The sequence below is a fragment of the Dendronephthya gigantea genome, unplaced genomic scaffold, assembly GCF_004324835.1.
Source record: "Dendronephthya gigantea isolate DGI-Jeju-01 unplaced genomic scaffold, DenGig_1.0 000261F, whole genome shotgun sequence".
Classification (NCBI taxonomy): domain Eukaryota; kingdom Metazoa; phylum Cnidaria; class Anthozoa; order Malacalcyonacea; family Nephtheidae; genus Dendronephthya; species Dendronephthya gigantea.
The window spans coordinates 34,924-46,877 of NW_021163271.1; the positions used below are offsets into that span (position 1 = coordinate 34,924).

Consider the following 11,954-nt stretch of genomic DNA (forward strand, 5'->3'; position numbering starts at 1 on the left):
TAGATTACTAGATTACCATAGTTTACTGGATTACCATAGTTTACTAGATTACCTTAGATTACTACATTACTATAGGTTACTAGATTACCATAGGTTACTAGATTACCATAGATTACTACATTTCCATAGATTACTAGATCACTTTAGATTACTAAATAACCATAGGTTACTAGATTACCATAGATTACTAAATTACCATAGGTAACTAGATTACCATAGATTACTAGATTACCATAGATTACCATACATTACTAGATTACCATAGGTTACTAGATTACCTTAGATTACTAGATTACTATAGGCTAGTAGATTACCATGGATTACTATATTACTAAAGGTTACTAGATTACCATAGGTTACTAGATAACCATAGATTACTAGATTACCATAGGTTACTAGATTACCTTAGGTTACTGGATTACCATATCAATCATACTAGCATACTATTGCAAATGCTGAAATTTGATTGGCTGCTCTACTCGCTATCTAATTGTTGATAGATAGCGAGTAGCGAAACAGTCGTATTTCTGGCGTATTTTTTAAAGAAATGGCCTCCGGCTCGCGGTTTTCTGAGGTTTTTGAGGATGAACTTGATTGTTTACTTGAGAAGGCAATTCCAGAGAAGACTAAAGCTGCTACAAAATACGGGGTCAAGATATTTAAAGGTAAAAAGTTTAATTAAATTAACTAAACATGCATTGAGGTTGAGTCATTCACATTTTAATAACAATGTCAACAAATACAAAAACAACAAATTTAGTAAACCAAAAACAACCTTTTTCTTTAAGAATGGTTTGCAAGTCAAGACAAGTTAAGCACTCCTATTGAGGAGCAGTCGAAAGCAGAGCTAAATGAATATCTGCAGCTGTTTTATGCCTGTGTTTGGCAGAAAAATGAGACGTGTTTTAAAGTTTCTTCGCTAAAAGCTATTCGAGCAGCACTCAATCGCTACCTGAGACAACAACCAAACAACAAACCTTGGTCAATAGTTGGCAACCCGGAGGTCAGTTTGGCAAATAAAACACTTAACGCTATTTGTGTCAATATGATGAAGGAGGGGAAAATAAGTTCGGTAACCCATAAAAATCCCATAACGAAAGAGCAACTACAACAACTTTTCAAGACCGGGAAACTTGGCAAAGCTAAAACAACAAACCTGTCTCAAATACTCCGAACTGCATGGTTTTACGTTACACTGTACTTTGGAAAAAGGGGGCGAGAAAACCAACGAAAACTGTTGAAGCAAATGCTAGTTCTTTGGGAAACTCCAGGCAAAGGAAAGTACTACGAACTTCAAAAGGACCTACCTGGAACAATGTTGGCGAAAAAAAATCATCAAGGAGGTCCCGATGACAGTGCTGACGAGTCAGATGGGAAAATGTTTGAAACCCCAGATTCTCTTCGATGTCCCGTAAAAACACTGGAAAACTATCTGAAACACCTCAACCCGAACGTAGAAAGTCTTTTTCAGCGACGAAGATCAGAATCTGTGAAATTTAATCCAGATATTGAGGAGGTTTGGTTTTGTCAAGCGCCAGTTGGTGAAGCGATGCTGGTTAACATGATGAAAGTTATGTGCAAAAATGCAGGAATCGAGCAGTATCTGACCAACCACTGTGTCCGTGCAACATCTGTTACCGTTCTTTCGGACAGTAATGTAGAGGCAAGGCACATAAAATCTGTTAGTGGTCATAAGTCAGACCAATCAATCCAGTCTTACAGCGTTCGCCCGTCCTTTCGCCAGAAAGAAAATATGTCCAACATATTAAGCCATTTTATTAACGAAGACAGCAAAGACGAAGCCTCCACTCTTTAGAAATCAGCAAGTCCTGGCGATGGTGCATTGGCGATCCAATATTTTGACGAAAAAACATCAGTGTCAAACCGAAGTGTTCAAAATATTCATCCAAACTACTTCAACCAAACACAGCCATACACTTTCAACAACTGCTCGGTCTCAATCGTCAACAACTATCGTTGAAAAGCCTTACACCAAAATGCAAGGATTTCTTCTTTGAATGATTTATATACTTATACCCAAGCCAGTTTCACTTTTTTATAAGTTTTCCTTGATAAATTCTTGCATGGCTGTTTGTTTACGACTTGTCTGAACTAATTATTTATCTAACTGTTCGAAGACGTGCATGCAAGCATGCATGCCTAGTGATGTTACGTATTATTATTAATAACGTGTTAATTATTTATTTAATGAGGAAATAAATTATTACATTATTTTGTCGAATATTTTAATTGTGCTTGATCTCTGATTCTACTGAAACAATTAGATTACTTGCTCTCAATTTCTATGAGGTGACAGTTGATTTGGGCTTCGCCCTCATCAACTATCACCTCATAGAAATCTTGAGCTCATAATCTAATTGTTAATTAGCGTGCAGCAAAGCTGGGCGACAGTAATTCCTAAATAATCACAATTTTCTCAGCCGCTTTTTTATAGAATTTCTTCAAATCTCTGTAATTACTTAGAAATAATATGCTTTTTCAAACAGTGTGTAACATGAAAATGGGTTACGCCAAAAAATAATAAAATTCTGTCTTAAGGCCAAATGTTCAACAGCCGTTTAAAGGGATATAAATATATTTGTTTGCATGGTGATTTTCTCAGCCTCTATTCTGTGGAACTTCACTATACTTTCGTAAATAGTACAGAATGACACACTCTTTTAAGAGGTTTGTAATGTTCAGGTGATTCCTCTTTCGAAATCACATATATGTATGAAATTCTGTCTCAAACTCAACCGCACCAAAGTGTGAAGTACGCACAACATTCAACAAGTTTGATTTTGAAGCTGTTGAATATACCTTCGTATGGTTGATGGCTTTTGAATTACTTGAACACTTAGCAATACGGCTGCTGAATATTTAGCATAACATCACCACGCAAATGAATTTACTTATATGCCTTCACACAGCTGTTGAATCTGCCTTCGTACGTCTGTTGAATATGCCTTTGTATTGCTGTTGAATACTTAGCAATATGGCTGTTAAAAAGTGCTTCCCAGGATGCAATAGAAAAGTCTGACCACCCCCCTCATTTTACAGACTTGCATTCTTAATGACTTGAATTCTTAATGAGCTCCCGGGAAATGGACAGACATCTACCAAAGCAGAAAGCAGATCAAGATTTATGTTGACAATACATAACTCAGCGGGGGACTGGGCACAAGAAAGTAAGAACGTCATGTGACGTTAAGAATAGTGTGCTGCCTTGCTGAGGCTCGGCAGCAATTGTATGAGATATGACACGAGATTTAACAATGCATTGTCTTTATTGTCACTCCTTTTAAATTATATACAGTGAAGCAAATAACTATAACATAAAGTTCTGGTTCCCTCCACATCTTTTTATGAAACAACCTATACAGATAAAAAAAAAAAAAACAAAAAAACAAACAAACAACAAAACTAGTAACAATGCATGGGAGGGAAAAACCCTGGGCAGGAATGCATTGTTAAATCTCATCTCATATCTTTCATATAATTAATATTACACTACATCTGCTTCGCAGACTTGCATAATCTAAAATCTTACTTCGAGATACTCTGCTTCAATTTAACAATGCATGTTCAAAGCCAGGCGGTGTGCGCACTACGCTCCGGGGAATTATGGGTAAAATCACAAAAATTGCTCATTTTGCATTCGACGCCGCATGGAGAACAGCTCCCGACAGAAAAAAAGCGATGGGAATCAAAACATTATTGCCGTATTTGAGAGATGTCACACGAAAAGCAAAACTTGACGAGTTTAAAGGACAAACTGCTGCAGTGGATGCTTCGTGCGTGTTGCATAGAGCGCTGTATAAGCTACAGTCGAAATGGCGAAGATAGCAGGTATATTTTTCAGTAGTGTTTCAGTGTGTGCAGGGGTGTGTGTTTATGTATGTTTGCAATTTTGAATACTTGCGTACAAATCTGCAAATACCGTACAATTTTAGATTGTGCGATCTTCTTAATACCTACCTCGATCTTCTTGAAAGAAACCAAGTTAAACCGTATGTTGTCTTTGATGGATTAAGATTACCAGCGAAAGAACATGAACGCGTAAAAAGGACAAAGTGAGTATTTGTTTTTGTCGGCGCAACTTTATGTAAATTACTTCGCCTGTCCATTTTATTAAAATTTGTAGAAATTGACTGCTTCAATGCACACAAAACACAGGTTCAGTGTTAACGTAAATATATTTATTTCACGATTTTATTTTAAATATAAACGTATATAGACGCCGAGAGGAACCCAGAGCAAAAGCTACCGAACTTCGAGATAAAGGCGAAGTAATGGCGGCGAACAAGCTGTTGGCTGGAGCAACTCGCATCACATACGCTATGACCACTGAATTTATCAGGGTACCATCACTAGTTTTATTTGAACTCCGTGTTATTAACATCTTTGATGAATTTTATACTCGTATTTTATACCTGTACGTTTGTTGTTCTAGTTGTGTCGTGATAAAAATATCAACTATATTGTTGCCCCGTATGAAGCAGATGCACAAATTCCTTATATTGTTAAAAATGGGCAAGCCGATTTTGCAATTAGTGAAGATTCTGACTTACTTGCATTTGGATGCCAAAAGGTAGGACTTAGAAAAGGTAGGACTTTGTCAAGCAGGGTATTTCCTAGGCTAGGTGAAGTCTGTATGCCTTAATTATGCTATGGGGTCTATATACTCCCCAGTAAAAATATATATTTGGGCTCTTCAAAAATGCCAGTCTTGTATATTGCAAGACTTTATACAGACAGAATTGTGTAAATTTCTGATTGCTGCGAATACTGCGGGTGGGGGGGTATTCCTGTCATAACATGGGATCTGTATCCTGGCTACAACCCCTGTGTGAACAGTCCCTTGAGAATAGTCATGTCTGATAGCTGCCTTATTTCAACCAGTTTGTGATTGTTTATATTTGATAACAATAATTATATTTCTGCATTCTTTATACTGTATTTCAGGTTTTGTTTAAAATGCAAATGAATGGAGAATGTGATTACATTGAACTCAACCAAGCCCTTGCACATCTTGGCATGACTCAAAGTAATTTCCTTGAAATGTGTATAGTAGCTGGTTGTGACTACTTGCCAAATATTCGAGAAATTGGTATTAATAGAGCGAAAAAACTTGTTGAAGAAGAAGCGGATATGATGAAGGCTTTATTAAAACTGAAACATGTTCCTGAAGGATATGAAAACAAGTTTTTTTAGAAGCCAAACTTGTTTTTCTTCATCAGACAATAATAAATACAAAAACAATGGAAACTGTCCCATTGAATGAACGGAGGGACATATTGTTGACAAGCACACAAAAAGTTATTTGTGGAAAGTATCCTTTTAATGATAGATAACTGTTTCCAGTAATAGATACTGTAAATATATGTACTATTATAATAAATTAATAAATAACTCTTCCTTAATTCATAAATCAATTAATCAAGCTTACTTTCTAAGGAGAAATCATTGAATGTTGCAATTGGCAATGTAAACCCAGAAGAACAGGAGGTTATATTAAATACTTTCCCATTACCAGTATAGGTAACTTTGTATTTTAAGTACACAGTGTATATCATGTGAAGTGTGTGACATTTTCAAAGGGCAGGAAGAAATCTTTAGTTTATCCTTCCAGCCACTCAAAATTGTGTCAGACTCTATGGTTACAGCATCTTGCCTATTAAACATTTTTATTTCTATACCAGAACTCTAACAGAAGTTTTGATGAAGTACCTGTGGTGTCAAACGTTAAAGAACATAATGAAGGTATCGTAACAGTATGATACATATAAGAACCAGAGAGGTAGTGCTGTGCAAACTCCGGTTTTTTCACCTCCAGCTCAAGCCAAAAAAATTCAGTTTTTTTTTGCCGATGTGCGACAGTAGTTTGCAGCACAAATAAGTTTGCAGCACAAATAAGTGCTGCCGAAGTTTTGCTGGAGTTGAACAAACTCCGGCTCCGGCAAAAAAGGCCAAAACTCCAGTTCCGGCCCACCGGCTCTGGTGCACAGCTCTACAGGGAGGGAGTAAGTTTTCTCCGTTTCCTCTTACTAAAACTATGAGGAAAATGCCCTTTTCTAATCGAGTAGATGCCTTAAGACAAAGTGCCCCTCAAGCTTACTCTCTATGCTTACAGGGCCGTAAATAGAGTGATAATTGGGAGGGGTGCATGTTCATATATTTGTGTTCTCCCCAACAATTTATTTTGTAAGCAATCACAAAAACAATCTCCAACAAAATAAATCTGTCGGGCAGTACAGGAATATATGAATATGCACCTCTCCAATTATTTCTATAGTTATGGCCCCGTATGCTTATGATGATAATTTTTGTGCGAATGGCAGGTTATACTATATACTAGTACATTTTAAAGAAACATACAAAAGTATACATACATGCATATAGACTATGCTTCTGTTATTTTACAGATAATCTAACAGCAGAGATGGAAGTAACAATTTCATCAGTTGAAGATGCTTGGTTCCCCTGGAAAATACCATCCTTTCCAGTAATAACATTAAACTTCAAAAGAGTAAAATATACACTTAGCAACAGGATACAGTGCAATGGTGTTGTTAACAAGGACATTGACATTGAACCAGGCAAATTTCGTTGTACAAGTCATTGCACAATAAGGGTTTTTGCAGAATTCCCAATCGATGCCGCGCACACTGGTCCACGTAAAAAACCACTCAGGGGACTGTATTCTATTGTTTATTTTAAGATTCTATTTACAGCGTGAGTTCATGCTTCCTCTACGATCTGTCTCAATAATGGTATCAAAATTCAATGCAAGCGTTAATTAATAGTGCTATATTACATTACAACGTGTCTTTGTGCCGAATCAACAATGTGTCCTTGTGACGTATTTACAAACAACAAAACTATATTTACATAAAGTGCTAACTTAACTGCTGCACGCGGAACTGGCGGCACTGCGCGGGGACCTACAACATCCCACCCACCTTGATTCATACACGTTTATGAATCAAGCATCGCCCTTGTCTTCGCTTTTGAAATCTCAGCAGCAGCTCGTCTCGGACGCTCATGCAGATCATGCAAGGAACCCTCTGCCTCACCTAAAGGGGAATTCCCTTCCATCCCGTTCCCACCCGGTCGAGCTTGAATTTCCAACGGGTAAAGTTTCTGCACCGGTCTTTTCAGGTAAACAGGTTTACCCTTTCCTGCTATTCTTAACTTAGCTCCCCTAACCTCGCTGTCATTTCCTAAAATTAGCTGTTCTACCTTCCCTAGTTTCCACTTGCCTCGCTTCTCTCCTTCTCCATAAACTACAACTACTTCGCCCTCCTTCAAACTTCTTGCCTTTCGATTACCACTTTTATGAAATTCTCGTAACCCTATGAGATACTCCCTTTGCCATCTGGTCCAGAAATATTGTAATTTCAATGTAATATATTTGAATCTTTCTCCACAACTACTTTCCTCCCTAGCTACCTCCCTCCGTGGTATGAAATTAATTGCTCTTCCGTAAATTAAGTGTGATGGCGTTAATACATCGCCTTCGAACTCTTCATATTCTTCTGTCAATGGTCTGGAATTTAATGTGCCTTCTATCTCTACTAATACTGTGTTAAGTTCATCTACTGTTAATTTGGCATTGCCTAAAACCTTCCTGAGGCATCGTTTAACACTCCTAACCATTCGCTCGAAAAACCCTCCCCACCAAGGTGATCTTTCTAAGTTAAACCTCCAAGTTACTCGCTTCGTTAATAATTCTGCTTTTACTTTAGGTTGATTAAACAACTTCTTTACTGCTCTCTCTGCTGCCTTAAACGTCTTGGCGTTGCCTGACACTATTAGGCTCGGCATTCCTCTCCTCGCTGCAAATCTTCTCATGCAACACAGAAATGTCTCCGCAGACAAATCACGCACTAGCTCTAAATGTATTGCTCGAGTCACACAACAGGAAAATAATGCGATATACGCCTTCTTGGATGCCTTGGTGCAACACCTAACAAACAATGGACCTGCAAAATCTACTCCCACATTAGAAAAAGGAGCAGCTTCCTTCACTCGAAAGCCTGGTAAATCTGCCATCTGTCTCCCCCCATATGCCCTTCCTTCTAATTTCTTACAGGTGACGCATTTACCTATAACTCGCTTTACCATTTGCCTTCCCTTCACGACCCAATATTTCGTCCTTAGCCTGCCCAAGGTTGCCCTAACCCCACAATGGTGCACTTCACTGTGACATTTTCTGACAATCAGCTCAGTTAATCTATTATCCTTGGGAATAATGATTGGGTGTTTCGTGTTGTACTCTAGCTCAGAGTTACGCAGTCTACCCTTACATCTTATGATACCTCCTTCTTCCATCAAGCCTAGACTGTTACTAATCTGGGCGTACTTTTTAGCCTCCTTTAACTCTGCCTGAGCCTGTTTAATCCATCTATTTTCCGCCTCGTCAAGCTCCTCTACTGTCAATTCTCCACAGCGCTTTTCCATGCCCTTAGACTTTGCTCGTGCATTGAACCCAAACCTAAGTACCCATGCTGTTACTCTGAAAAGTCGTTCCGCTGTCCCATAATCCTCCAGATTTATCACTTTGCTTATACTAGCTAACTCTTTACTACTAGCTACGACCATTACGGAAGACTTTCGTTCTTCTTCTAAGACCGTACTTGTTTTGGCAGCAGCCTCAAATTTCGGCCACTCCTCCTTAGACCTAATAAGCCAATCAGGCCCCACCCACCATAGCTTGTTATCCTTCAATTGTGAAGCAACTACACCCCTAGACCCTATATCGCGGGATTTTCCACCCCAGGACAATGTCCCCAATCCTCCTTGTTTGTTAATTTCAGGATTTCATTTACTCTGTGGCGGACGAATTGTTTCCACTCACCGTTGTTCATTATCCAGTAGAGTGCTGTCATGCTATCAAGCCACAACTTCGTATTATCTATACTAACCTGGTTTTCTAATGAATCTTTCACTGACTTTAGTAACTGCGCTAAGAGCCTCGCAGACATTAACTCTAACCTTGGAATGCTAGTTGTTTTAAGAGGTGCTACTCTTACCTTTGATGTTAACATGCGGACATAACTTCCTACATTTGTATAATAAACAACATATACTACCGCACAATATGCTTTCTTACTAGCGTCGCCAAACCCATGTAATGTGCACCCTAAAACCTCTTCCGCTGGATGTTGGTATATGCATCGAGGAATAGTGATTTCCTTGGTCTCAATCAAATCCCTATACCAGATTTCCCACTTTCTTAAAGGCTCTTCCTTAAAGCTGTCGTCCCAACCCGTCTTACTATTACAAACCTCCTGGAATAAGATCTTGGCACTAACTATCAATGGACTTATTATCCCTAGAGGATCGAACAAACTGGCTAAAATGCTCAGGAGGTTCCGCTTTGTTGGCGATAACGTCTCTGCCTTTTCTCCCACCTTGGAAATTTCAAATTTCAGTTCGTCCTTGTGGTTATCCCACACCTGCCCTAAAACCTTATGGCCCTTTGACTCACCCCCTACTGCTCCCAAAGATAACCTAGCATATGTTTCCTGATCATTGATGCTTTGTTCTGACGAACCCTGATCTTTTTCGTGAATCTCTAGTTTACTCCTTAACACCTCACTGTTGGTCAACCACTTCCTTAATCTAAAACCCCCTTGTGCCATTCTTGTCTTAGCCTTATCATAAAGTTCAAAGGTCTTCTCTACCGTACTCTCACCACTGACCAGGTCGTCAACGTAAAAACTTTCCTGCAACTTTCTTACAAATGCAGCATCTATTTCGTTATACTTTGTTAAATGATGCCTTAAGGTTGCATTCAGTAGAAATGGTGATGCATTCACTCCAAAAACTACTCTACAAAACCTAAACAACTCTCCAACTTATCACTTTCTATATCATTGACCCACAAAAATCTCAAACAATCTCTATCCGCCTTATCTACTTCAACATTCAAAAATGCCTTTTCTATGTCACCAACTAAAGCAATCCTATTTTCTCTGAACCGTATTAATATGCTGTATAATAATGGATTGAGAGAAGGCCCAACATGTAGGCAGTCGTTAAGCGATGTCCCAGACTTACCTTCCTTGGATGATGCGTCATAGACGATCCGGAGTTTAGTGGTCACTGCCTCCCTGCGAATAACTGCCTGGTGTGGTAAATAATGAACCCTTTCAACCTTCTCTAATGCAGATACTGGCTCCACTATCCCTCGCTCTACCTGGTCTCTGATGATAGAATCATACTCTGCTAACAATGCTGGCTCTTTCCTCAGTCGTCGCAGCTGACCCTTCATTCTACTTAAGCTATTTGCATAGTTGTCAGGCAACTTCTTATGGCTCTCCTTCCAGGGCAGTTTGACTGAATATCTACTTCCTGTAAATGATATTTCATCTAAAAACTCTTCATGTACCTTATCTTCCTCACTAATGCCTAACCCTTCAAAACTCCATAATTTTTGCACATTACTCTCCAAACTGTCTTCACTACTCAATCTCTGTGCTACAAAATTCACTTGGACTGGCTCCGCTCTCTCAATGTCTTGTACTCTCAGCGGTCCTGATAAAACCCACCCTAATTCTGTTTCTATAGCAACAGGTTCTCCTGATTTACCTCTCTTGGTTGTCCCTGTCTGAAAGCTCCAAAGGTAGTCTGCCCCTATCAGAACATCTACTTCTAACTCATCTTCTGACTTAGAAACATCTGAAAACCATATACCTTCCAGATGTTTATACTCCCTCCGCGCTATCTCTACATGGCTATTTCCTATGCTACATATTTCCGGCACTACAAATGCTTCCAGTGTGATAACCTTATTTCCGTTAAGAGGTTCAAGCTTTAATTCAACCACTTCCCTGTGCTCAGCTTTTACGCACTTTTGACCGAACGTATTAATTCCTAACAATTCCCTTCTTATACCCCTGGGATTCGCGAGACCAGCTGCTTTGGAAGTAACAAAGGAACGATGACTTCCCGCGTCAAAGAGGACCTGCACCTTAACCACCCTTTCCCCCCTTAAAACGCCACGTGCTGTCTGCAAGGCAACCAGGCTACCAGTTCCAGCATGCAAGTTACTATTAGGAGTAGTCACATGCACATTCGTGTTATTGGGTACGTTTTTACATTCGTCATTAGGCTTGGGTATTTCGTCATGCTTACCCTCGCTCTTAGGACTCATTTCGCACAGTGCAACATGATGAGCCCCATCACAAACACTACATTTGTTCTCGACCTTACAACTACTGGCTCTATGACCCTTAAACAAACAAACAGAACATCTACCGTATTGCGAGCCAAACTCTTTCGTGTCTTCGGATCCTTTACTCCCTCACAGTTCTCGTGTTTGTGGATCTTTTCCATGTTGTTGACCATATTTTCTACCCGACGCCGAACTCCCATCGTTTTTTCCGTACTCTCGACCCGACTTCGATCCCACCGCATCGTGCGCTTCACGTAGTTCAAGCTCTTTCTCAAAGGCTTGTAGCATTTCCTCCATTGACCACTCGAGGAAGTTCTGCCCTCTCGTAATAGTCAAGCGAAACTGCTCCGGCAGCTTCTCCATGATCGTCAGAACAACAATAGCGGAATACGAGTTCTCGTTCACCCCCAGGGCTCTCAAGGCGCGGTTATTCGTTTCGCAGCTGTCAAACAACTTCCGTAGTCTCTGCGTGTCCCTTTCTTTGTAAACTGCCGGCAGTTGTATGAGTTCATTCACGTGTGCTCGTTGAACTATGCTTTTCTTTTCGAACCGTTTCTTAAGCAATTCCAACGGAACAGTTGTAGTTTGTCCCTGTTAACGCTAAGCCGGCAATTGTAGACTTCGCTGGTCCTTCCAAATATCCGCGCAAATATGCAAACTTGTCAACGTCAGACAATGCGTCATTGTTGTCTGTTGAGCTTGAAAACCCGTCCCAAAACTCGGGCCACTCACATATTTTACGGTTGAAGTTCTTAAGCTTTAGTTTCGGAAG

At 39.6% G+C, this 11,954-nt stretch overlaps 2 protein-coding genes across 2 annotated transcripts; one reads left to right on the forward strand and one right to left on the reverse strand.

Moving 5' to 3' along the window:
- Positions 1-547: 547 nt before the first annotated feature.
- LOC114541025 lies at positions 548-1,816 on the forward strand. The gene is made up of 2 exons (XM_028561016.1): positions 548-665; positions 789-1,816. Exons 1-2 carry the CDS (start codon positions 548-550, stop codon positions 1,814-1,816), a joined length of 1,146 nt encoding a protein of 381 aa, XP_028416817.1.
- An 8,016-nt stretch (positions 1,817-9,832) lies between these two features.
- LOC114541026 lies at positions 9,833-11,161 on the reverse strand. The gene has a single exon (XM_028561017.1). It carries the CDS (start codon positions 11,159-11,161, stop codon positions 9,833-9,835), a length of 1,329 nt encoding a protein of 442 aa, XP_028416818.1.
- Positions 11,162-11,954: the final 793 nt, after the last annotated feature.

Coding starts and splice junctions, on each gene's coding strand:
- LOC114541025 (XM_028561016.1), top strand. CDS start 548: ATGGCCTCCGGCTCGCGGTTTTCTGAGGTTTTTGAGGATGAACTTGAT. Junction 666..788: donor CGGGGTCAAGATATTTAAAG/GTAAAAAGTTTA, acceptor TTTTTCTTTAAG/AATGGTTTGCAAGTCAAGAC.
- LOC114541026 (XM_028561017.1), bottom strand. CDS start 11,161: ATGAGTCCTAAGAGCGAGGGTAAGCATGACGAAATACCCAAGCCTAAT.